This window comes from Vipera ursinii (assembly GCF_947247035.1).
Source record: "Vipera ursinii genome assembly, chromosome: 1".
NCBI classification, from domain to species: Eukaryota; Metazoa; Chordata; class Lepidosauria; order Squamata; family Viperidae; genus Vipera; species Vipera ursinii.
The window spans coordinates 313,402,396-313,430,152 of NC_139512.1; the positions used below are offsets into that span (position 1 = coordinate 313,402,396).

The 27,757-nt window shown below is 36.3% G+C and overlaps 1 protein-coding gene across 1 annotated transcript in view; it reads left to right on the top strand.

Annotated features, from left to right (window-relative positions):
* MTA3 (metastasis associated 1 family member 3) overlaps positions 1–14,816 on the top strand; it is a gene marked incomplete at its 3' end in the record, with an annotated part of 136,863 nt that extends 122,047 nt beyond the window's left edge. The window contains exon 19 of the mRNA XM_083348346.1: positions 14,666–14,816. Coding sequence (XP_083204472.1) covers positions 14,666–14,816 — 151 coding nt within the window. The remainder of the gene's footprint in view (positions 1–14,665) is intronic.
* Positions 14,817–27,757: the final 12,941 nt, after the last annotated feature.

A 27,757-nucleotide genomic window follows, 5' to 3' on the forward strand; every position in this document is an offset into this window, starting at 1 on the left:
AGTTTTTAAAGATGCACTTTTTATATTGCAGATGCTGTTCTCTTAATTAAAAGATCATTCTTCCTGGCTAGTCCACTCTGTGAATTAGAAAAAGTAAAAATAAAAGCAGGCTAGGATTATGCAAGGTGGGGAGCTATTGAATGAAGAAGAAAAAGCTCACTATTAACTTCCTCCATTCCTCTAGATATACAGATTGTTTGTTCAGACAGTTCAGTCTTTATATCTAGTCTGGTACAGAAGTTTATTGGCACTTTTGTGTGTACTTATCTCTTTAATTATTGTCATGTTTTTAATACCACAACCTATTCTTATATACCGGTAACACACACACACACACACACACACACACACACACACACACACACAGAGAGAGAGAGAGAGAGAGAGAGAGAGAGAGAGAGAGAGAGAGTGAGAGAGAGACCCGAAGAAGAATTTGCATTTGATGGCCAAAGTCTTGACAGATAATTTTCTCATGCAAAACTATGACTATGGACCTCTTTATGTACCGTATTTAGAAATTTGTATTATATCAATAATATATTAAGCTACTTCTTGATATTTATTTATTTATTTATTTATTTATTTATTTATTTATTTATTCATTTATTTTATTTGTATACCGCCCTTCTTCCGAAGGACTCAGGGCGGTGAACAGGGCAATACATATTAAAAAACAAGATACAAAAATTAAAAACAATTAAACAAATGCCCATGAATAAGTTAAAACACATTAAAATAGATTAAAACAGATTAATAAAACCCAACCCCATCCCATCAGGCCAGGCCAGCTTGTTCGAAAAGGTAGGTTTTGAGATTGCGCCGGAAGGAGCGGAGGTCAGGCGCCATCCGGAGCTTGACTGGAAGATGGTTCCATAAATCCGGCGCGCCCACAGAGAACGCCCTCCCCCTGGGGGCCACCAGTCGACATTCTTTGACCGGTGGCACCCTGAGGAAGCCCTCTCTGTGGGAGCAATGACTAATCTATTGATATTTATTTGCAGCTATAATGTAGCGAAAGCAATCTGTACTTGAAAATTGGACATGGGGTGTTTGAACATTAAATAGTATTTTGCAGTGTGATTGTTTCATATGTTGGCTGTCAGGCATTCAGTACCATATAACAATGTAATAAATAAATCAAGTCACATAAATCAGGGGTCTCCAACTTTTTGGGCACCAGGAGAGAGGTTTTTCTGTGGACTGGAGGGTGCGTGGTTTTGTGTGCTGCCTGCATCACAGGCTTTGCCTGCATCACAGGCTTTGCTTCTTTGTGCGGTCCAGTTGCTGACATGCTGCGGCCTGGTATTGGTCCCTGGACTGGGGGTTGGGGACCCCTAAGATAGATACATTCATGAATTAATTATAATAAACATATGTTAGAATATGGTAGCTGGCAGTTGAAATATGGCTAGATACTGCACACTTACCTGAAGAAGTGGTTTTTAAGAATGTAAGTTCTCAGTCTGTAGCGTACTGGTTTACAGCCATTTATTAATTTCTATATATTTGTAAGGACTTCAAGATGCCATGAACACATTTATTTATTTATTTATTTATTTATTTATTTATTTATTTATTTATTTATTTATTTATTTATTTATTTATTTAATATGTCTCAGTTTGGTGTGGGCTGCAACAAAAAGCTTTGATTTAGTCTTTCTGTCCCCATATGAAAGAATTGTAATATAGACTCAGTTTTTAGCATGGCCTTAGAAGCTGTGAGGCAGAATGACACAGACTTTCCTTGTGGAGAGAAAGATTCACTAATAAATATCTCATAGGTTGCCCTTTAATGCCAACTGTCAAAATGACAGTGATAATGAAAAGGTGATGATGATCCCTCACTTATGAGAATAGAAGAAAAAAATATACCATTTCCAGTATTTGCATTATTGTGGAAAAGAAAGACCCCCATTTTTCATCTTTAACTTACTGGGCCTGAGCTCATAAAATCCATAGTAGGCAGAAAGTGACTGATAAAGACAGGACTATACATATTAATTTTGACCAAATCTGTTTCAATTAAATGAGTTAAGCAATGAATTGAAAAATAAAGGGAAAACCTCCCAATTTCCCTGCCTCTCTAAGAATTTTTTTAAGGGTGTGAAAATTAAAAGAAAGGGAAAAAAAGATAACCTTGACATTAGCAGGAAATCAAAAACTAATTCAAATGAGAGTTGAAGTAAGAGAGTGATATAATATTTTTAGGAATTAAAAAAAATAAGAGTGGCTTTGTGTGCTAAATAGCAATCGTATTTGCTGTGGATACCTTTGTGTTATAGTGAGGTTATATCACTAGCAAACATAACAGCATATAAAGGCAGATTTTCTACTGTAATATTTATTCATGTACATCTGCCTAACTGACTTTGGTCCATTGACTTTTGGTATGCATACCAAAAGCCATGCATAATTCACACGTTATGTATTTACTTCAGGAAGCACTAGTGCAAAATCAATCTTTTTCTCTCAAACATGATTAAAAGCAAAAATCATGCCTCCCCAAAGTACTATACAAAAAGAGAACAAAATTGCACAGTGTAATATGAAAGTACATTTGGTGGAAATCCAGTTTCCTTCAAGTATTAACTTCTCAGAACAAACATGCAGAGAGATAGGATAAAAATTGCAATATTAATTCAAAAATAAAATAGATTATAAAGAAATTCACATAAGAGCTTGGCTGTAAGCAATAGGTACATTTTTAAAAATGCCTTTGTTTTATGATATTACTTTTTGGGAATTATACAATAAATGTGAAGGGTATATTTATGAAATCATATTTAGAGTTCCTAAGGAAGATTTTGACTGAAATGTGTTGGAGATTATATACAATATTTATTTTATAAAGGACTGCAGGGTTTTTCCCCATCTCATTTTGTTAAACATTCAAATAGTCACAGTACGTTTATTACAACAGCAGCATTCAAAGAGTTATCTTTTGGCCATAAAAAGCACTGAAAGAAAAGTAATAATATTTCTTGGAATATATTTAGGGACAGAAAGATTTTTATGTTGAAGAATTTATATTATATTATTTTGGAAAAAATGTGTAACTGTGTAAGTAGTGATAATTCATACCAAAATTATGAATCTAGTTACAGGCCTAAGAAAGGTTCTGATCTCATAGAGACTAGTTGATATTGAACTTACTGTGTATGCCCATACATGAGAATAAGCAACCTGTTGATCTCCAGCTGATTGGATTCCAAGTTCAGTAGTCATGTCTACTCCTAACACATTCTGAAAACCCCTTAAAGAATGCCAAATAGCTACCCCTGTAAGGTTTCACACCAGTTTCAATCATATTAGACTACTTACAGTTTTATACATTTATTTATGAGAAGCATCCTAAACTTATATCCACGTATGCTTAAAGAAACTTTTTTTCTCCTTCTTGCTTCACTACATTCAAACTAGGATTTGCTTGTATTCTCTTCACAGTTGTTTCTAGGTCCTGAAAAATTAGCTGCTCCTTGCATTCATCACTTTCCAGGACTTTAGTGGAAAGGTGTCCATCATCCCACCATTAATTCTGGTGAATGTTTAAGGGCATGCAAAATTTATGTGTATTTTTTTTTTGAGGAGCAGAAGTTTGGATTAATAATGTATGAAAGCTGAGCAAATGCAGAAATAAGGCAGTAGCGAACATTGTTGAGAACAAGCTGAACATTTTATTGACTGTTGTTTTTAATGATGTAAAATCATGAAATTAGAAAATGGGATACAAAAATGTGAAAAAAAATATTTTCCATGTTTGGAGGCATGTATCTCTTGAAGGAAGTTTTTTTTAACATCACTTGATTGCACTCTCTCTGATTTGGTAGATCTTTTAAGCTGCTGTGTTCAGCAAGTTTCTTCAGATCTGAGCCCATCATATATCAAATCAGGAGCGCTACTGAGATTCTGAACTTTATAAAGGGGACAGAACTCAATCCATGAATTCTTTTAGAGTTTTCATGTGTTCATAAGAAAATGCTTGAAGATGGCTACAGTCACATGTACTATTAGAGGCATCATTCTTAATATTTTATAGTTTTAATCATCCTTATACACACAATTAGCACAGTACTATATAAATCCAATGGTTATTTCAGTAGACTTTCCTTCAATGGCCCAATAAAAATATGCCTAGAACAACTTTTGAATGACTCAATGCTTGTTTCATTTCAGTGCGGAAGCAGTTAGAAATCTTCTCACGGTAAGTGTCAACTCTATTGTGAACATATTCACTATAGTGCCAGCATGATCTTCCGTTTCATATAAATCTGTTGATCATACCTTTTGATGTTAGTAAGAGTGGCAACAATGATATCACATTAGAGAAATACTTAATATAAAATGTTCTTAAAAACAGCTTTTGTCTCCAAATCATTGCCTTCTCAGTATATAATTCTACTTTATACTCTTTAGAAGTAATTCTACTTTTATCTACAATATTTGATCCCCACCCTTTGCAAAGGATTCTTTTAAGGAATTTTTTGAAACATTACTTAATCTTGCTGTAGTTATTCTTGAACTACTCACTGGGGTGGGGGGAAGATATATTGCTATCATTTCAGTAGGAAACGAGATTTATCTGCATTTGATATTAGGAAGTTTGCCGTGGTTACCTCATCCATGGTCTAGATCAGAATATTATAATCTACAGCCCTAAACTAACTATTCTGGGAATAAATCCCATTCAATTCAGTGAAGCTTGTGTTTCTGAAAAGAAACCTATATAGAATTGCATATCAGGATCCCAACTCTCAGTTCCATTAGTCTTCAGCAGTACAGACAGTGAAAGAAAATATTGTATTGCATTAACATTATTTTAAATTCATTGGTATTTGATAAATAATGCCTTTGAAAACACATTGTGTATTGTTCTGTGAGTGCACATCCAGATGCATATATTTATGTGAGTGTCTCTCAAGAACCAGATATACTCAGAATTATTCAATAAGACAATCAGAGTTGTAAAGATTATACCCACTTGTACACACAAAAAGTTCCAATATTTTTCCTCCTCCAAAAGGAGCATTCAAGTTGGAAATGTCATTCAGATCTTGGAGAGAAAAATTCAGAATTAAGGTGAAAAGATACCCTTTCCTTTCCTTTTCCATTAGTACCCATCTGCACAGCCTTGCTCCACTGAGAAGCTTTAGAGTGTGTAAGTGTGCAAATTACTTTTACTGCTCTTTCAAATCTATCTGTCATAAACATTTCCCCTGATTAAGTGAACATACAGTACTTCTAGTGACATTGATTAAAACTGTAGTACTTCCTTCCTTAAAATGCTTAACAATCTTCTATATATGGGCTGATTCATCTGGTTATTTCACCATGAAGGATACTGGAGGAATCTGTATTATCCTGATAGTGGACTGTGTCTTCAGTCTGAAAGATTCAAATATTTAGTCTGGTAAGAAAACAATCAGATAATTTCATTTATTTATATCTTCATTGCTTGTACTGCTTCAAAAACATCAGTCTTTTAAAAGGGATATTTGGGGGGCAAAAATCCATTCTTTTTAAGGTTTTAAAACCATGGCAGTAATTTTGTGGAAGATGAAAACATTGAGTTACGGTTATTTTGCAGTCAGGCAATATTTGCAGTGCCAAAAACAAAGGCAAAACACACATGTACACAAAGCTGTAATAAAGTACCAAGAAACTAGATGATAAACTGTGTTCAGAGTGAACGTTAAAAAAATAGGCATTAAATCTCTAGTAAAATTTGGCACATAAAAAAATGAAGGACAGGAAAATTTATATAGTAACTGAGGTCCTCCAAAATGTCTCATATTAATGTTTGCAGTTGCAATTTATGGGAAAGGGAATTAGTAAGAGTAATAAAGAATGCCTCCTTTGAGTTGTGTTCAATTCTAGATGATTTCATGGACGTGTTTCTTGGCAACCATTCGGAAGGGATTTGCCACTGCCATCTTCCTGGGTATTTTCTGACTTCCTAGTCTAGCCTGGAACCCTAAGATTTCCTTATATCTTCCACTCCAAATTTTAAACAGTTCCAAGTCTGCCTAGTTCTGAATCCAAACAAGTATTTCCTCCATTCTCTTTATAATTTATTCTACAAATATATTTTTTTAGAATTTATCTTTTCTCTGTGCAGAAGACGGCTCTGATAGTTAAAAATAAATCTGAAATAATAAATTGAAGAGGGAAGTATACTTTTCTCAATGCCCTACCTACAGCTATTCCTAAATTGGATTGATTCTTCAAGCTTTTTCCCTTAATCATTCTATGCTATTAATCAAGGGCGATATCTACTATTTCACTAATCCATGAAAGTAAAAAGAAAGGGGCGGAAGGAACAGTGGACTCAATTCTATGGTTATTGTATTTCTGGATTTTCTATGCAGTGCTTGCCCTAAGATTTCTAGGAAAGCTACTTTATTCATGGTATATTTTTGTATAATAAATAATCTCTAAATACTTCAGAGTTCTTGGATCATTATCTAGAAAACATAGTGTTCTTGCACGTCATAAAGGTTTGCAAAATAAAGCTTTGTGGGGGTGGAAAAAACTGCGTATTTAAAAGGGTTGACAAGCTTATTAGTTTCATCATCCACCGAAACCCTCATCCTCTTCCTTGTTATCCACCTTTGTCCTGCAATACCCACAGATCCATTGAAACCAGCAAATAACAAGAAATAAGCTCAGCACTTCACTGGTTTATGTACTTTGGCCTTTGATTCAGTGTCACACTGGAATAAATTGACCAATATAATGAACTAGCATTTTATGAATAATAAGTCGGGTAAATGCTTTAAATCTGATTCCTGTTTCTAAATAGTCTGCAGTATCTCTTCTACTTTTGTTTATTTATTTTTGGTGCGATCAACTCATTGTTGACTACTGGCAACTGTGTGGACTAGTCTCTCTGCAGTTTTCTTGGCAAGATTTTTCAGAAGTTGTTTGCCATTGCCTGCTTCCCAGGGCTGACAGAGTGTGACCGATGTAAGTTCACCCTGCTGGCTTTGTGCCTAATTTGGGACTGCAACTCACTGTCTCCTAGGTTCTAGCTTAGTGCATTAACTACCAGACTAAACTGGCTATACTGTATCTCTTTTACAGCTCTCTGGATTTCAGATTTGAATTTAGCATAATACAGATTGTCCTGCAGAGCCAAATAGTCTAAAAATTAATTGTGTATGGGACGTCCACAGGTTGTATATATGGGTTTGCGTATCAAATAGACATGATGGTTATCATGGTCACGTATAGAAAGTATGGGAAACATTACTTGAATCTCAAGGATGGGAGGTGATTACAAAAACATTACAAATAGACATCCCTGCCCCCCCCCCCCTAATTCACATCAAAATAAGAGAAAGAGAGGAGAGGAAGCACCCGCAGGCTTGCAAGATTAAGTTATTATAACCAATCTAAATAAAAATTATTTTAGTCATCCCTGGAGCCTATTTCTTGATGTAGTCTGCATCTTAGGGCTGACATCATGTGATCAAAGTCCATGTCTTTGTTACAGGTATCACATAAAATAGGCATGGTTTTGCTCACACAATCACGGTCACCATCTTGATTTGTTTTTAATCTCCTTTCTGCAGCTCCCCCTGGTTTTAAAAGAATTTAAAGAGTCACATTTCATCATTCCAGAATATAAAATGTGTCCATTGTTCCTTGTTGTGAAGATTTGTGAAATAATACTCTTCATTCTTCCTCATGGATTATTACAGCATAACTAATGGGCATGGTAGTTATGGGGACAACAACACAGGTTTATGTATTAGGGAGCCTATGAAAGAAGCAGTAACATGTAGAAAATAAATAGTTTTTAGTTTAAAGCTTTATATAGAGTCCTTTCATTCACAGCAGAGATCTCTTGTTTAGCAGCAACCTCAGCTAGAGTGGGCTAGTTTATTTCATTACAATAGTCTAGCAACCAGGGAACCAAGTGAGAAAGTATAGAGTCCTATAGATGAGCAGGACATTTTTAAACTTTAAAAGTTGTTGAGACTATAAGAAGTTCAGAGGCTCAAATGATACATGATCAAAAATGAAGGATAAGATAAAAGACATAAGGAACAGAACTGGCTCAAAGCTTGATCGAACTTTTGGCATAGATTTTTCCTCCAGCATTTAGCTAAGATTAAAATACAATACAAACAAATTTATGCTAAAAAAATAAACCCATTTCTTTCTTTGACTCCGTCTCCCCTGCTTTAAAAAAATGTCTTATTTATTTGTTTGTTTGTTTAATATACCACAGGAACCTTAAGATTTTCAAAGAAAGGATAGTCTGTTTTTAAATTGATGTCATTTTTAAGACAGACAGCAATTTCCCACCATAAATATTCTCCTAGATCTGTTGAAGATCATCAAGGGCGGAAAAACATCCACTGATAATAATGAAGTAGCTTCTTATCTATTTATATCAGTGGTTGTGATAGTTAGAATGATGCTGTGGCCATGGAACTAGTCCCCTGTGTGTTTGCTTGCTCTTGAATATCATAAATTGCAGGTTGTCAACCATAATAATATCACAGTAGAACAAATAATACCTCCAAGGAATTTGCTTTAGTATTCCTATTCCTTCCATGCAAAATCATGTTTGCACCACTCTACAAGAATGAAACACTATCAAGAATTTATGGGACAGCATTAAATGTGTGCCTAGTGACATCTCTTAGACTGTCTCAAACTTCAAACTGCTTTTCAGATTTACAGGTAAAATAATGGTCCCTGGAGTTCAGAATGTCATTCAGTGTTAAACAGAAGATGCTAGCAGCAAAACTAATGAACTGCTTACTTCTTAAAATTTCACAGGATCTAATGTTGGGCAAGGCCATCGATAAGTCTGGGACCCTTAGTTTGCCATCTCCAAATAGGTCTGACAAAAATTCACTGGTGAGCCACTGCCAAGCAAAATATATAACATTGAGTTAAATGGATGAGAAGATGGTTCAGATTCCTACAGCATGTTGGTTAGTCATTTCTAGGATGCATAAAATGCATTGTGTCTGCTTTGTGGCCTCAGTCCAGAGCTGTAGGAACAGCAAGTCACTTTGGGGTTAGTCCAATTTGCAACTTATGATTATTTGGAGAAATGCCTCACCATTACTATTATCCTGACTATTGACTTCTCCCTTCTTCCATTTTGATGCCTGATTATATGCATGGATCTCTAGTTACTAGTATCTTGGGGGGAAAAAGTATAAGCATGGTGACTATGATAGGAAAAGAACAGCCAAAATCCATATTGTGATATATACCAGGCTAACTCTCTAGCATTTCAAGCCAAAAAGGAAGAAAAATACAGCAGTTGACAAAAATGTGTTTTGCTAAGAATTTGTATTGAAATGTATGAATGTCCTTGTAAATGGGATAAACTGTAAAGCCTAATTCATTCTTTAGTACAAGGTGTTTGGGATTTTAAATATGACAATATGTGAGAAAACCAAAGCTGATAATTATTCTCCCTTGTTTTTAGCTCATTTATTCATAGGATTTATATGCTGTTCTAATCCGTAAAGATTCTGAGAGATTACACTGCTCTCTTGCACTAACAATACAAATGAACTGCCATAACAATGTAGTTACAATTGCAGTTACAAATCCTTTGCGATCTGAGGAACAATCAAGCACCAAGGAAAAACCTATGATCAAGGTGCATTGCCCATAGCAGCATCACTCCTAGTGTTCCTTTAAAAATCCAGGTTTTAACATCTTTTGTAAAATTAAGCAACAGGGAAGTTACTCTGATCTCAGAAAGTACATTTTTCCGAAGGGGGGGGGAGCTTTAACTACAATCCTTAAAGAATGAGAATAATTCCCATTAAGACCCCAAACTGATTAGTAAACATCATAAGATTGTACTATTGATTTGTAATAATTAGCAATATCAATATATTGCTTACACTTTCTATATATTCCTCTTGCATAATGAATATATATGTTGTTGTAAAAATTGTTTGTTGCTCTAGCTTCTGCATGTAGGAATAGCAATAGTTATTATTAGTTTTGTAGCCCTCTCTAAGTGGTTTACAGAGTCAACAATCTGGGTCATCATTTTACCGTCTTAAGAAGGATGGAAGACTGAGAATTCCATGGCACATGTATATAATGAGGACCCAAATTGTTGGGGGCAATATGCTGACTCTGTAAACCACTTAGGGCTGTAAAGTACTATGAAGTGATACATAAATCTAAATGCTATTGCTATAAAAAAGACAACTAAGGCAGTAGTGATGTGCATGGATAGTGGTTCCATGTACCGAGTAGCTCGAAAGAATACTATTTGTTTGTTAGATTTGTTTGCCACCTATCCCGGCTCAGGTAACTTTTTTCTTAGGACACTCTCTTTCCCCAGACTAGTGTTGTATCTTTTAATACCAAACAAATGTGCTTTACGTGTTCAAGCACATGAACCTGTCTATCTATACCCAAGGCTGCATGGTCTCCTCATACACGGATCTCTGAAAAGTATCTAATTAAATCCATGAGAATCTGGCAGTTCCTTGTCCTCTACACACTTCAAGAATTCTCAAAGCAACTAGAAGGGGCAACATGTGATCCCCCCTCTTCAAAAGTGGCTTCTCATACGAGCACCAAATAATATGTTTTACTCTTAACCACACTGAATTAATTGCCACTGTAAAATCCATATTTAAAATAGGATAAAGCAACGGGAAATTGAACTTCCTAGACAGTTACCAGTGCTGTCCCCAATTATTGCCTTTTTGATAAAAATATATTTCAAAGAGAAAATGAGCTACAGTCTTTATCTTTCTTCTTCTTTGTCATTCAAAACTATAACAATACTTTGTCAAGCTGTCTAACCACAAAGTAGGGAATCCTAATATCCTACAGATAATCATCCTCTGTTAATGAAAATCTAATTTAAAGGGCTCAAAAATATATACATGCAGAGATGTTTACACTATTTGGCCAAAAAAGTCACAATAGTACCACACAATAGTATCACACAATAGTGTGATTTAAATTGTGTGACATAAACAAATAATGGGCAAAATTGTAATTGTACCATCATGGTACATACCAATGTTAACTTTTGCCCTGGAAGGTAGAAGTGCAGGTCCCCCCCCCCCAAAGATATATTAGAAGATTGAACATTGCAGGAGTGGAGAAAAGTGGGTGGCATAGCTTGGCACATTTTTGTCATTGTAAAAAAAAACCACATATGTATGTTAGCATCCAATTTTTATTTGGCTCATTTATGTTCAAATATTAGTGAATTTGTGCATGCTTATAACAGAATTCCTTATGACACTACCAAGCTTGTAAGTATAGGCAGAGTAGCATGTGGTTTAGATGGAGCAACAGACAATTTAAGAACTGCAGGATCCAATCTGATCAATTTAAGAACAATTTAAGAACTCTTCAGAGCATGGGTGTCTGCAGGATATGATTAAAAAAAATCATGATGGAGGTCATGGAAGTGTAATCAAAATCTGTTTTTGTGTATTGATGCATAAAAATGTATGGGGCTTAGATTATACACAATTGTAGATGCCATCTTGACTTCTTTGACCATACCCTGCAAAACAACATAGAATGCTCATCAGTGTTTCTTCCCCAAAAACTAGCAAGGTTACTAAAAAGATGTTGCAGGGTTGGAATGTCAGATTAATACTCTTCAAATTTTTTTATTAATAATTTAGATGAGCAGATAAGTGTCAAAGCTGATCAAATAGACAGATAATCTAAACTAGGTGAGGTACCTAATACTCTAGACCAGTGTGTTGCCAAACTTAGCATCTTTCAAATACGTGTACTTCAACTCCCAGAATTTCCCAGCCAGTTCCTGAGAAAGAAATGAAAGGAAAATAATAAAACATAATATTATGGAGAAATAGCAAGGTCTACTGCTCTCCCATAAGACCGTATTCCAGCATATGTAAGGAGTCTGAGTAATGTCTGAATTGCAGGTGTGGCTCAGGTACTATGCAGGCAGATATTGCTATATAAATGAATTGTGTCTGGTGTCTCCTGCAGCCAAAGCATTACCAGGTCTCAGGATGAGGGGGTGTTCTCACTGCTGCATTGACAGGGCATAAGAACCTGGCAAACATCAGCCCCTGATCACTTTAACAATGAATGAGGGATGAACATCAGTTTGTACATCAAGAATCAAATCAGGATAGCACTGAAAGTTGGAAAAGTTAAATTTAGTGAATACTGAGAAGGAGGGAGGCTGCATCATGTGGACCTGACCTTTACAAATGATGAGTTGGATATCTTCATGTTGTAGTTAATAAGATATATGGAGTGTAGAGGTATAAGTGGCCCACTGAAAGCTTTATTGACCAAAGATTTATTTAGCAAATTCAATCAACTAAACCATAAATCAGATTATATACAGAAAGTATTAATGCCCCACCTCACAATTTTTCGTGGCTTAAATTGGAAGACTGACTACAGCATACACAATCTTATGCAGGCTAAACACAGAATAATCCCATGGTATTTCCTCATTACAAAGATGGCACTGTTTGAACAACATAACTCAAATCATATCTCCTTACTCATGAGGCTGATGGAGCATAATTGCATTAATTGGATAACGAGCTGCCATCTGGGAGATGCGGAATACCTGCTCATATCCTATCATGACCTTTCATGGTATTCAAAAGTCTTGGCACCACAACAATTTCAGCAAGTCTTAGTTGTATCTCTAGCTTCTTCCTTGATGGCTAGATGAACAGCAGTCATGTGGACTGACATGACAGTGACTGGAAGGTGTGTTCTCTGCTGCCAGCCCTTGCCAGTGAATTCTGTAGGGAAGTAATATCTTTTTTTCAGCATCTCTGAATTTCCATATATCATTGTACCTTTTTCTTGAAGGACTGTCTGAACTAGACTTGTAAACTGCCTCACAGTTGTCTGGATTTTATTCCTCATATGACAAAGCTGCTTTTTGCTATTTTAAATTATTTGGTTCTAATTATTGGTTGTATTTTTATTCTGTTTTTTTTTTTAAATTGTTAGCCACCCAGTCACACATGTAAGATTGGCGGTCAGATCAATTTATTAAATAAAATAATAGTTAACCTGGAAATAGTAGTTTACAATAAGACAGTCTCAGTTAAAGTTAATACTCACCTTCTCCATGGCTGTATGGGTTTGGTTTACCTTACATACTAGTCCAGAATTTGACACAATAACTTATTGTAGCAATCCAACCAGACATGCATATAATGGCAGTGCCCCAAAACTTACAATGAGAGAATTTGTACTTCTTTCTGAACAAAAATACATTTTGGTTTTGCCTGAAATGTGAAGATAGCCAGTGTGTTTGTTTAACAAACTATGGATAAAACAATCCATGGTATAGCTTGATGATGAATCCATTTATAAGGGAGTCTTCTAAAATTTATGTCAAATTTTAAACTATCGAGTTCAACTGTGATTTTATGTGGTGGACTATTCGAATTTGGGCATAAGTAATGGATATTTTCTGAAATTTTGAGATATTAATATGATGCAATTTAACAAATCACCAATTTTAGGGTTTTTATGTATTCTTATATCCAAGATAGGTGTGAGTTAGGCATTGGTTTCAGACATATATCATATTTACGGAACTGTAAAAATTGAGGTATTTAAAACATGTCACATTATTTATACAAAGATTTCAACTTTTTTCTTCCAAAAGGATTCCTCAAAAAGTTAATTTCTTTACCTACTTTGGGATTTTGGTTTTAGTTAATTGGTTAATCTAAATTAATTTAATTAATTCAGTTAATTCTGGCAATGAAAAAAGTTATATCTATGGAAATTTTCAATCATTTGGAAAAGTTCCATGTCAATTAGAAGTATGATGCCAGTATGGAAGCATTATACTGTATTGCAAACTCAAATATCATACAACTATTATAGATAGTTTTCTTATAAATCTTATAAACCTAAGAAAAGCATTGCTGGACCTAACAAAATATCTGTCCAATTCAGTATTTTGTTTCCACTGTGGGCCAACTAGATATAGATGTTTATTTGAATAAAAGTAGCATCTTCCTGCTTGTGGTCTTCAGTAGTAAATTCAGCAGCACAACACCTGCAATTCTGATAGTAGCACATACTAATCCTAACTAGTAACCTTGGGGGAAGTGTTTTTTTTAATCCCATTTATATCCCGCCCTTCTCCGAAGATTCAGGGTGGCTTACAATCTAAGCACAAATCAAATGTGCTTAGCAATAGCCTTTATTCTATGTATATGCCTGCTTATTAGGGCTTTCACACACACACACCCCAAGCGGCATTATTACAAAGTCAGCTTATTGCCCCCAACAATCTGGGTCTTCATTTTACCTACCTCGGAAGGATGGAAGGCTGAGTCAACCTTGAGCCTGGTGGGACTCGAACCTGCAATAATTGCAGGCAGCTGGTGTTACTTAAGGAGGCATTAGCCCACTGCTCCACCAAGGCTCATCCTGATATTGTGAATTGAATCAAACTTTGGGAAATGAAGAAGTCTTTCTGGGAATAAACTCTCTGATTCTGATAGGGCTTAGTGCTGCATAGAAACATACAGGATTTCACTATCAGTCAATTTCCTTTATAATATATTTCCTCTGAGCCCTCCATCGATCATTAACATTCCTCTTACAGACATAAGGATTATGTAGTTATTCTTAATAAATGACTTATCCCTCCATTTGTCTATTTTCTTTTTCTCTACAGAAAACGCCGTAAGCAGTTTACACGATCCCAGCTAAAAAGAGCTTGCAGAATGCCATGCACTTTAATTCTGAGGAAGGCAAAGGCCCTTATGACTCACAAAGAGACTCAAGAGAATTTGAGCAGTCATTCACAGATGAAGACACAACAGTGAAACTTCTTTTTTTCTGGTTATTTTTAAAAGCTCCACCATTCAACACCCCCCCTCCCATAACCAAACATTTTTGGAAGCTGGGCAGAAGTCTGTTGTTTTCCATGTCCTTACATCACTACAACAATTGAGGGCACGTCTGGGGCTTATTTTACTAAGGAAGAAAACTCAGATTACGGTCCTGTCCTAAATGCAAAAAAAGAACTTTGTGATAAAGCAAAGAAGGATAGTGAATGACTTACCTAAATGTCTCTTCAGTGCACTAATAATTGCAGTCTCTTTTCATTGATGAAGAAACAGAAAATGCCTTTTTTCAGGCAAATTTAAAAATCTACTGGTTACTGATGAACTTTCTTCTGCCAAGACTATCTCATAGTGACAATACATTTCATCTATTCAGAGAAGTGCTGCCTTTTGAAGGTCTGCATATATTGCACTAGCCCATCCTAACTTTGGAGCTATGTCTGTTGAAGCACAATTGCCAAATTGCATTGCCTAGTCTTTATTTTAAGGTGCTGTCCTTGAGACATAGCAGTTTCATCAATGCAGAGAATCTAATCTATTACTGAAGTGGAGAGGAAGAAAAGGGGCAAAGCTGTCTGAAAAATCAGCATATACGGTCTGAATTATACATCCAAACATCATCAGTAAAGATCTCTAAAAGATATTTTTCTGTTATATCCTGAACACGAGCAATGTTTCACCATGGTTTTTATGGATAGGAACTGCTAGGGCTGAGAGTTATTTCTTTAATGGAACTTTAACTCTGTGTCTATCATTATTTATAGAAACAGATGCATAATTTAGTGGTCCTCTCCAGTAGCTCAGATAAACAAGGTTCCCCCTTGATAGTTGATGGGGAAGTGGCTTTGAAAAATAAATTGTAATTGCCTAGGTTGGAGAAAGACATACATTTCAAATAACTCTCTACCTAAAGTAAAACAGACCCTGTCTCCTCTGCCCTCCATCTACTGTTTTTTTCCACATTTGGCCTACAGAACTGCTTTTTGTAATTCCCCAGATCCATCTTTCCTTTAGACTGCAGCTAAACACCAAGAACAATGTAATCTATCTTGAGTGGTGCCAAATCCCTCTAAAGCAATGGTGACAGCTTACAATTCACTATGATAGGTGGGTTTTTTTTTACACACTGCTTGGGTTTCTATAACTGTCCTTCAACTCAATTTTCTGATAGGAGATATTCTGGTCATGGATTATAGTCGATATGAGGCAACTTTAGATTCTGGTCATGGATACAGCATGAGACAAAGTCTTCAGACTGCGGACAATAAAAACATAAATTTTGGTCCCAAAATGCAGAGGTCCTCTTTGCTGAAGGGCAAAGTTGCAGATGTGAAACTATGATTGAGTTGCCTTAAACTTTTCATAATCCTGCCCTGCATTGAGATTTAATGGTAACCCAACTTTGATACACAAATTTCCTGTATCTGAGTCTTTATGAAGAGCCTCTTTGCAATTTTTCTTTTCTTTTCATGAAGGACAATCAACTGTAATTCAGAAATCTCAGGAAGGTTATAGAATGCTCACCTTGCTTCTGTTTTGTTTTGTTGGTTAACAATATTAACTAGTAACTACTTCTTACTTCTATTCCTGCCTCATAAGTATTCATCTAAAAATCTCTCTCTTCCTCACCTTTTCCACAAGTTAATTAGCAAAGGGCCCAAGTGTGGCATTTTTAATAAGTTATGCCATAAGGAAAGCCCATGAATGGGAAAAGCTCATTTCATTACTGTTGTAAGGCTTAAACCATAACAGTAATGTTCTTGTTCACTTTTCCAGATGACATGTGCTAAATGGGATTTTATGTCCCTATTCCCTTCTCAAAATAAGACAAATGCATTGAAGCGAATCATGATACTCAGTGTGGCAAACTTTGTGATGGTGGTAATGGTTTGGCATTTATAAACTTCCTTTATATACTTCCTTTAGCGAACTGGAAAAATCTTTCACGTATTCTGTGAAATAGATACCTATTTAGATAAATAGATATCTATTTATCTAGCCATATATGCAAAAAGGGAGTTAATGTTAGAATAGCCTGAGAGATAAATTTCATTGACTTCAATGGGAAATGCACAGAACCAGCCAGTAGGTTACAAATGTAGAAATTCTAAGTTCAGAACTTGCATCTTCCATGAATTAATTCAGTAAGCATAATCAAATAAGATTATCCCCATCAATCCCTATAGTATGCGGATCAAAATTCCCTCTTAGCTTGCACCCTTGGTGAAGGATTACTGAAATGTCATTGCTGAAGTGCTTTCATTACTGTAAGAGTAATATCACCACTATCGTATTTGGAATAAAAGCTGATTAAGCTTCCCCCTCCCTTCATAAAGCCTCCTGTATCTGGGCTATAATATTTATGTACTGGACTACATGCATGGGAACCTGGAATAGGCTCCAATGTCACATGGATATTTCTTTCATTATTCAAATTATGCAAATTACATATATCCTGTAACCTGTGTGATGATGTCATGATGCATATGATGACTTTTGTCCCCCCTCCAGTGTCCATATTTACCTGGGAATACCCTAGGGAACCACCTTGACTCCTGTTAAAGAATTGGAAGGTCTAAATGATGTTAAGAGAAATATTATTGTGTCTAGGTCCACTTAATGAATATAGATGTGATAAGATTTGAAGTGACTTTTCAGTCTGAAAATTTCAAATATAAGCAATTTTGGGGCATCACAAATATCAGCAAAGGCTAGTCCTGCAATTTCCCCTTTCATTGCAACTAGAGACAATGGTAGAAACCAGCAGACAGGGTAGTGATCCCTGTTAAACATTAGATACCTGTGCATTCATGAAATCTGGGAGTTATAGTCCATCTTGTTTTTAACAAAGAGAGAAAATTCCACTATTGCTGTTACCAAGGTTATTTTACTTTCAAAGGTAATATATTAACGTCATCAAGCATATGTAGACTACTGATTATGTGATATATTAATTTGAATCACTGGCCCTCTGGAGACAGCAGGACCATTGTGAAAGAAGTGGAAAGCACCTGTAATATAAGTATAATTGTTGGTTTCTTTCTTTTTTTTAATCCACAGTAATGGTAATCAATGCCTTTTAAAAATGTTTTAGTTATAACAAGAAAAATAATCCTTCAGTTATAACAAAGTTGAAAAATTTATGACTCTGCAATATTGCAGACAAGGACCAATATTAATCATCAACAGGAACAAAATTATTTTTAATGAATTGCCTTTCTTGGAGTACACCAATTTTTTTGAATAAGCAGATCCCATTATTCTCTCTAAGATGCAAGGACTGAATGCCAACAAAACATTTTGTTGCAGACTCTTTTCATAATACCTTTTTTGCCATCTTCCTATAGAATTAAATTGTGATTTTGGCTGCAATTAATTTCACGACATATTCCCAGATCATTTGTGGTAATATATTATTTTAAAATCTGAATAAAACATAGTTTTTGCCTTTAGGCCAATATCTATTAGTCTTTCTATAGCACCTGACCCTCTGTGTTAAAAAGGCAATCCAGAGATTCCATATCTCTTCCAATAATATCATTCAGCTGATACGTATGTTCCAATCTATAAAGTGTTTTGTATCATTGCTAGACTTTATTTTGTTTAACACATCAATTGTGCAGCAAATACTTAAATAGATAAAGATGTTTATTTCTCAACCATCAAAATGATTACTTGGAGGATTTCACTGTTTTTACGAGTAAACATGTGAATATATTTTTATTGGGATTTTAAAGTCCTGGATGTGTTAAAACCTTTACCAGAAATGCAAACATTTAAGGAAGAGTTCCAGGTAATGTCTACTGAACATGTTGGGCATATATTTCAAAAACCAGAGGGTTGAGCTGCTACAGGATCATTGCAACAAAAGATTGACATGCTGAAAGAAACCGCATCATCATCATCAATTCTATTTCAATTCATTCACTTGAATGGAATATGGTGGGATTTACTTCTGAGTAAGCATGCATAAAATTGCAGCATTAGATTTAATCAGGGCAGACTTTGCTGCTTTTCTATCTTCCAGATATGTAGGACAAAACAAGAATTTGGACCACAGTTTTTGAAGGTATCAGCTTAGGGAAAGCTGTTTCAAATCAACCATTAAGAGCTATCTAGACTAAGAGAAGAAACATAAAAGAAATCAGGGGCATGTCAACAGAGATTTATCTTGCTTAAATGCTCATATATATAGCCTGAAACATTAAGAGCAAAGGCATTATTTTAAAACCCAATTTTCAATTTTATAGCCTGGAAGGTTTTTAAAATATTGACTCTGAAATTACATGTTTCATTTTAGAAAAAGTAAAGTAAAATTCCTGTGTGAAGAAAAACCTGAGATCTGATCTCAATAGTTAAAAGTCAAAGCTAGGACTCTGGAGAATTTGGTGGTGTTTATTTAGTATCTGCTAAAACAGATATTGCTGGGCATTCATGTATATGTCTCTCTCTGTACAATAAAACTTCACTGATACTCAGATGTGTCACTTGCTATTTGCTAAGTTTTGGAAATGCAAAATAAGTCCGAACTTTCCCATAAAGTCATGCATCAATTTTTCCCATAAAGTCATGCATCACTAGTTGCTATAAGTGCTTGAGGAGATGGAAATATGTTAAACAAAGTATCACATAGATGGAAATCTATGGCCTAATATTAATGTCTTTTCCCTAGTCACTGATGATCTAATGGGAACTGTTATAAGAACAGCACAGTGTCGACTCTGTCAGCGATAGTCCAGTCGAAAGTACTGTATGTATTTTTGTTTCTGAATGAGACAGCAGAGATCAGGACAGTTGATCTTTTACAATCAATTGTTGGTTTCCAAAGCTTTTCTACTTTCCACCAAGAGGATTTGGGATAGAACATCATTTTCTAGTTCCCTGTGACTATCGGGACTTAAAGTAACCATTTGAATCAGCCAGCATAGCATAGCGAAGTTTAATTCAATAAGTCAAAAGAAAAGTTGGATCAAAACTACAGGAAAAGAAGCTTCTTTTGCCTTTCCAGGTTTCTACTTTGTTTTGAGTATTATTGTTGTTGTTGTTAGCTGCGAAGTCGTGTCCGACCCATCGCGACCCTATGGACAATGTTCCTCCAGGCCTTCCTGTCCTCTACCATCTTCTGGAGTCCATTTAAGCTGACGCCTACAGCTTCAGTGACTCCATCCAGCCACCTCATTCTCTGTCGTCCCCTTCTTCTATTGCCCTCGATCTTTCCCAGCATTAGGCTCTTCTCCAGTGAGTCCTTCCTTCTCATTAGGTGGCCAAAGTATTTGAGTTTTAGCTTCAGGATCTGGCCTTCTAAAGAGCAGTCAGGGTTTATCTCCTCTAGGACTGACCGGTTTGATCGCCTTGCAGTCCAAGGGACTCGCAGGAGTCTTCTCCAGCACCATAGTTCAAAGGCCTCAATTCTTTGGCGCTCAGCCTTTCTTATGGTCCAACTTTCACTGCCATACATTGCAACTGGGAAGATCATAGCCTTGACTATACGCACTTTTGTTGACAGGGTGATGTCTCTGCTTTTTAGTGTGCTGTCTAGATTTGCCATGGCTTTCCTCCCCAGGAGCAAGCGTCTTTTAATTTCTTGGCTACAGTCCCCATCTGCAGTGATCTTGGAGCCCAGGAAAATAAAATCTGTCACTACCTCCATTTCTTCCCCATCTATTTGCCAGGAATTGAGAGGGCCAGATGCCATGATCTTGGTTTTCTTAATGTTAAGTTTCAACCCAAGTTTTGCACTCTCCTTCTTCACCCGCAACAAGAGGCTCTTTAGTTCTTCTTCACTTTCTGCCATTAGAGTGGTATCATCTGCGTATCTTAGGTTGTTGATATTTCTTCCGGCAATCTTAATTCCAACTTTTGATTCATCTAGCCCTGCCTTTCTCATGATGTGCTCTGCATATAAGTTAAATAGGCAGGGTGACAGTATACAGCCTTGCCGGACTCCTTTCCCAATTTTGAACCAATCAGTGGTTCCGTGTCCAGTTCTCACTGTTGCTTCTTGACCCGCATATAGGTTTCTCAAGAGACAAATAAGATGGTCTGGTACTCCCATCTCTTTAAGAACTTGCCACAGTTTGTTATGATCCACACAATCAAAGGCTTTAGCATAGTCAATGAAGCAGAAGTAGATGTTTTTCTGGAACTCCCTAGCTTTCTCCATGATCCAGCGTATGTTGGCAATTTGATCTCTAGTTCCTCTGCCTCTTCGAAATCCTGCCTGTACTTCTGGTAGTTCTCGATCCACATACTGCTGAAGTCTAGCTTGTAGGATTTTAAGCATGACTTTACTAGCATGAGAAATGAGTGCAATGGTGCGATAGTTTGAACATTCTTTGGCACTGCCTTTCTTTGGAATTGGAATGTAAACTGATCTTTTCCAATCCTGTGGCCACTGTTGAGTTTTCCAAATTTGCTGGCAAATTGAGTGTAGCACTTTTACTGCACTGTCTTTTAAGATTTTGAATAGCTCAGCTGGAATACTGTCACCTCCACTAGCTTTGTTGTTGCTCAGCTTTTCTAAGGCCCACTTCACTTCACATTCTAGGATGTCTGGCTCGAGGTCAGTGACCAACTCATTGTGATTATCTGGGACATTAAGCTCATTCTTGTATAGTTCTTCTGTGTAATTTTGCCACCTCTTCTTAATCTCTTCTGCCTCTGTTAGGTCCCTGTCATTTTGGTCCTTTATCATGCCCATTTTTGCATTAAACGTTCCCTTCATCTCTCCAATTTTCTTGAAAAGATCTCTGGTCCTCCCTATTCTATTGTTTTCTTCTATTTCTTTGCACTGTTCATTTAAGAAGGCATTCTTATCTCTTCTAGCTATTCTCTGGAATTCTGCATTCAATTGGGCATATCTATGTTTTTCTCCCTTGCCTTTTGCTTCCCTCCTTTCCTCAGCTATTTGCAAAGCTTCCTCAGACAGCCATTTTGCTTTCTTGCATTTCTTTTTCTTTGGGATGGTTTTGGTTGCTACCTGTTGTACAATGTCGCGAACCTCTGTCCATAGTTCTTCAGGCACTCTGTCTATCAGATCTAATTCCTTAAATCTATTTGTCACCTCTACTGTATATTCAACAGGGATATGATTTAATTCATACCTGAGTGGCCTAGTGCTTTTCCCTACTTTCTTCAGTTTAAGCTTAAACTTTGCAAGGAGAAGCTCATGATCTGAGCCACAGTCAGCTCCTGGTCTTGTTTTTACTGACTGTATAGAGCTTCTCCATCTTTGGCTGCAGAGCATATAGTCAATCTGATTTCTGTGTTGACCGTCTGGTGATGTCCATGTGTAGAGCCGTCTCTTGGGTTGTTGGAAAAGAGTGTTTGCTATGACCATCGTATTCTCTTGACAAAATTCTATCAGCCTGTGCCCTGCTTCATTTTGTACTCCAAGGCCAAACTTGCCTGTTATTCCAGTTATCTTTTGGCTTCCTACTTTAGCATTCCAATCCCCCATGATGATAAGGACATCATTTTTTGGTGTTAGTTCTATAAGGTGCTGTAGGGCTTCATAGAACTGGTCAATTTCATCCTCTTCAGCACTGGTGGTTGGGGCATAGACTTGGACTACTGTGATATTGAATGGTTTGCCTTGGATTCGACCTGAGATCATTCTGTCATTTTGAGGATTGTATCCCAGTATTGCTTTTCCTACTCTTTTATTGACTATCAAGGCTACTCCATTTCTTCTGAGGGATTCTTGCCCACAGTAGTATACCTGATGGTCATCTGAATTAAATTCACCCATTCCTGTCCATTTTAGTTCGCTGATACCTAAGATGTCGATGTTCAGTCTTGTCATCTCTTGTTTGACCACGTCCAGCTTTCCTTGATTCATGGATCTTACATTCCAGGTTCCTATGGAGAAAAAATCTTTACAGCATCGGACTTTCCTTTCACCACCAGACACATCCACAGCTGAGCGTCCTTTCGGCTTTGGCCCAGTCGCTTCATTCTTTCTGGCGCTACTAGTACTAGCCCTCTGCTCTTCCCCAGTAGCATATTGGACGCCTTCCGACCTGAGGGGCTCATCTTCCAGCGTCATATCGTTTTGCCTTTTGGTACTGTCCATAGGGTTTTCATGGCAAAGATACTGGAGTGGGTTGCCATTTCCTTCTCCAGTGGATCACGTTTTGTCAGAACTCTCGGCTATGACCTGTCCGTCTTGGGTGGCCCTGCACGGCATAGCTCATAGCTTCATTGAATTACGCAAGCCCCTTCGCCACGACAAGGCAGTAATCCATGAAGGGGTTGAGTATTATATATATATATATATATATATATTGTACAGTACACATATTGTACATTGTTTAATCAATTCAGAGGCATCTATCGTGTCTGTTTTATCAGAATGACAATGTGACTATTGCAACATCTATACAAGGTTGGTTTCTTATGTCCATGTGTGCAACATCATGACCATAAGCCTGAATTATGAGGTCTGTTTTGTTATTCCCCCTTTGCTTGCAAAGCTAACTTTTCTTTCAGAATATAATTTAAAGGAGCATTTTTCCTAGGTAATTTTGTCTATATCTAGAGCTGATAAACTTTGGAAAAAATATGTATTCATCCAATTTGTATGCAACTCAAAGACTCCGGGTAGCCCCCAACAAATAAAACAAGATAAATACAATTACTAACAAATGAAAAAAAAAAGATGAGAAGGTCAAACTAGACAGGAACCAGGCAAAGGGGTTTCACTCTCCCTTGCCAAAGGCCTGGATGAAGAACTGTCTTCATGCTATACTCTGTGATATTTGGAAAAAGAAAACACCCTCTTAGATGCAAGTACAATTCTCTAAATGATTTGATCCATGTTCAAATGTCAGGTCTATTCACAGGTTTCACAGATTACAGCTTTAAAACTGATCTACTGCATATCCTAATTATTATTTAAAGAATCGAACCCATTGTCCCCCTTCAGCTATCTTTCTATCTTCCATTGTTCTATCTATTTAATTTATAAATCGCTTTCATCTTGAAAGCTGTAAGGCCCCAGAAGCAATAGCAGCAAAACCAATATGTGCCTCACAGAATGAATGGTACCATAAAACACCTAACAAATATTGTTTGTTACAAAACAGATTTTCATTCTTACAGCTCAGGGCAAAAAGAGCTAGGTTGTTCAATGTACAGCTTAGGGCAAGTCATTTCTGTTTTGTTTCACAGTGTAAAATTTACTTTCTTGGTGGAATGGTGGCAAACAAACCAAACAAGCTAAAACAAACAAATCTCACATGGGGCAAATCCTGTTGTCAAGGATTTTTTTTTTCCTGAATAGTGTCGTTCGGGCATTGGATGGCAGTGTGGGAGGGGTGAGTGAGCAGTCTTGTAAACACTGAGCTTGAGTCATATAAGGCTTTATAAATACAGGTAGTCCTTAACTTACAACAGTTCATCTAGTGACCATTCAAAGTTATGACACTGAAAAAAGTGACTTATGACCGTTTTTCACACTTATGACCCTTGTAGCATCCCCATAGTCAAATGACTAAAATTCAGACACTTGGCACCCAATTCATATTTATGATGGTTGCCGTGATCACTTTTTGCAACCTTCTTACAAGCAAAGTCAATGGGGAAGCCAGATTCACTTAAGAACCGTTTTACTAACTTACCAACTGCAGTAATTCATTTAACAACTGTGGCAAGAAAGGTCGTAAAATCTGGCAAAATTCACTTAACAAATATTTCACTTAGCAACATAAATGTTAGGCTTAATTGTGGTTTTAAGTCAAGGAGTACCTGTAATAACCAGCACTTCAAATTTCACTCAGAAATCAGTACAGCTTCTCAGAAAATAACAATTATTCACCACAAGCATAGGGGAAATATTAATTTGGGAGTTTGATCCACCACATAATGGTAGAATCTGTTTAAATGATTACTGTAGAATCTGCTTTATTACCTGGTTTGAAGGTTCTGTGCAGCATTAAAACCCAGAAATACTTGCTTTCAGATTTTGCGTCAACATGAATTTGATGCTTATTGGGTGAGCAGAGTTGTTACAGTCTTAGTCTAGAGCAGGGGTAGGCAACCTTGGCTCTTTTATGATTCGTGGATTTCAACTCCCAGAATTCCATGCCGGCTCAGGAATTCTGGGAGTTGAAGTCCACGAGTCATAAAAGAGCCAAGGTTGCCTACCAATGCTCTAGAGTCTGTGAGGCAATATTTCTTATGGCTTCCATGGTATCACAAACTAAGAAGCTATACATTCATTCATGTTGTATGCACAATTACACACAGGCACACATACAAAGCAGCAGTAGGAGCTAGCACATCTGAAACCCAGCACAATATTTTGCAGCAGACCCCCAGATAGTTTTTCAATATCCAGTTCCTATAATGAATTATGTGTAACATATCTAAAATTTAGAGTTTTTATTTAACTTGGTAATATGGCCTAAGTATCTAATATATGAAGGTATTTGATAATTGAGGGGTATGTCCTATTTAATAAAAGTGCATAGTGACAAATTAAATCAACTCAACGAATCACATAAGATCTTACCAGCAATAAGAACAATTGTGGATATGCATTTATTTGGAATCAAAGTAAAAAAAAGGGGGTGGTGGTGGTGCAGGGAGACAGGGCGTGCTTTCTGCACCTGTAATCCTTCATTAAATAACCAAGATGGCACAATAGCCATACAACCCCAGAAAAATATGTGTTTGTATTATAGACTTCAGGAGGCAATGACAGGATGCAATCAACTAATTCAAGCAAAACTTAACTCAAGTGCATATTTTTTCCAGATTGTACTATTCTGGAATGGTGCAACTTTTCAAGGAGCTGGAAACAGGTATGGTGAACTTGCTCTCAACCCCTCCAAAGTATGTTTTCTGCTTTCGATCCAAGCAGCTGTAAACCGTTAGCTATAATATAATAACTCCTTGAATTTAATAGCTGGCTGGTAGCAGTAATTTTTAAGCCTGATGATAACAAACAGATGGCATGCAATGAAAATTTAATAACATTTGGCCTTTAACAGTGAATGGAATTTGTTTATTTATTGATTCACTAAAGCCTATGACTATGTTCCTGGGGTCAGTCTGAAATAAAATGATCCAATCATCCCTTAGAAACAGTAAGTAAAAATCTCATAGAACAAAAGACACAGGGAGACTGTAAAATATGACAAAAATATTTCAAGAAAACTTTCAATATTGAAAAGATATGAAAAGTAAACAAAGCTAATGTTAGCTTACTATCCAGTGGAAGGACATTCTAGCAAAGACAGAACTCAACAAAAAGCAATTTGTCTCTGTTTTCATTCATCTTGCATGTCCACTCCCATTAATTATAGTTTTTGAGTAGTGCCCAAATACAACACTTTGAAGCAAACCAAATAAGATGGTACCCATGATAGGAAAAAAATTGTGACCAAGCTATTGTTCCTCAACATCAGCAACTTTAAGATATGTGGACTCCAATTCCCAGAATTCCCCAGCCAGCGTGGAGTAATCTGGGAGTTGAAGTCCATGCATCCCAAGATTGCTGAGGTAGAAAACACTAGTTTAATTCACTGGCTAGGACACTTTTCTCCCAAAGGTTCAGTTAATGCCTACTAAGAACTAGATCACTTGAATTTCACTTTTTGACACAGATTTCATGGTCAAAGCTTAAATCTGCCATTTGAAAGCAAAATTTCATATTAAAATTGCCACCACTGAAAACTGAGTATTTTGTCAAATAACTTTGATCTGAACATCATTCAGACCTAGTTTGAAAGTTTCTAGTCTGAATCTCAGCCATCTCTAATGTTTCTCAGCCATTTCAGAGGAAGTTAGTAATCAAAGACACTGAATTCAATGGGATAAATGCAACCAAACCCTTTTCCTGTGTTGGGATTCCTGTTTGTTCCTTTTATTCTGTCTTCTGAAAGAAGGATAAAAAGAATATCATCACCACATCTAAATGTGCAGTATTTTTGAAAGATCAGTTTCCTGTACAGACTCCCATAATGTTAATGGAAGGGAACACAAATTCCTAGCCAAAAAATAGAATTACACCATGCTTGTTGCTTCAATCTTCATTAGTTGCCAGATTAACAAATTATAGTCTAGTCTGTATAGAAGCTTTAATGTATAGGAAGCCACCAGGAAAATCTGCTTGTTTATTTGCCTTAAAATTAGAAATGTATGATGATGGATTGCTGGAAGCTATTTATTTAACACAAATCAAAACATGTTTTTGATGAATGTAAATACCATCTAGTGTGCACTGTATGTCTGATATCATTTTAGTATTAAAACTTATAGGTACAACACTTCACATTGGAAGACAATTTCAGGTAGAAAGAAGACAAATTACCCTCCCTTGCATTTTCCAGCTGTGTTTTATTTTTAATTGAACATTATAACTAACACATATGATTTATATTTATTCATATATTTAAAAATTAAGACAAATGAAACACACACTTTGTGGTTTAATTATCAGCTCCTCTCTTTTGCTTTATCTTCTTGCATAAACCAAAACACTTGTATCTGTTGTGATCCTAGGTTTTGCTACTAAATTTCCAATATAATATGTTCTAATATAAATTTCATTTGTGCCTTGCAATCAGTATGGTTACTTTTGCTTTGTATGACTTTCCTCCCTTCACTGTCATTGCACTACCTTCAGAATTTGGACTGTACAAGAGATAAGCTGTTCTAAAACGGAAAGGGATAGTGGAAATAAATTTCTGCAGAACCATTTTCTTGGAGACAGAAACATAGCAGGTATCTTTGCATCACAAATTAATATATTTACCTTTTTCTCTTCTGAATTCTAGCCTGAAAGGACAATACTTTCTCCAGGCCCATTCTTGTCATAAAAATCACAGTAATTCAGAACATTCTCTGAAGCCCACAGCAAAACTTGTTAATTGCTATTTGTATAAATAACATGATCAGAAAGTGTTCATTTGTCT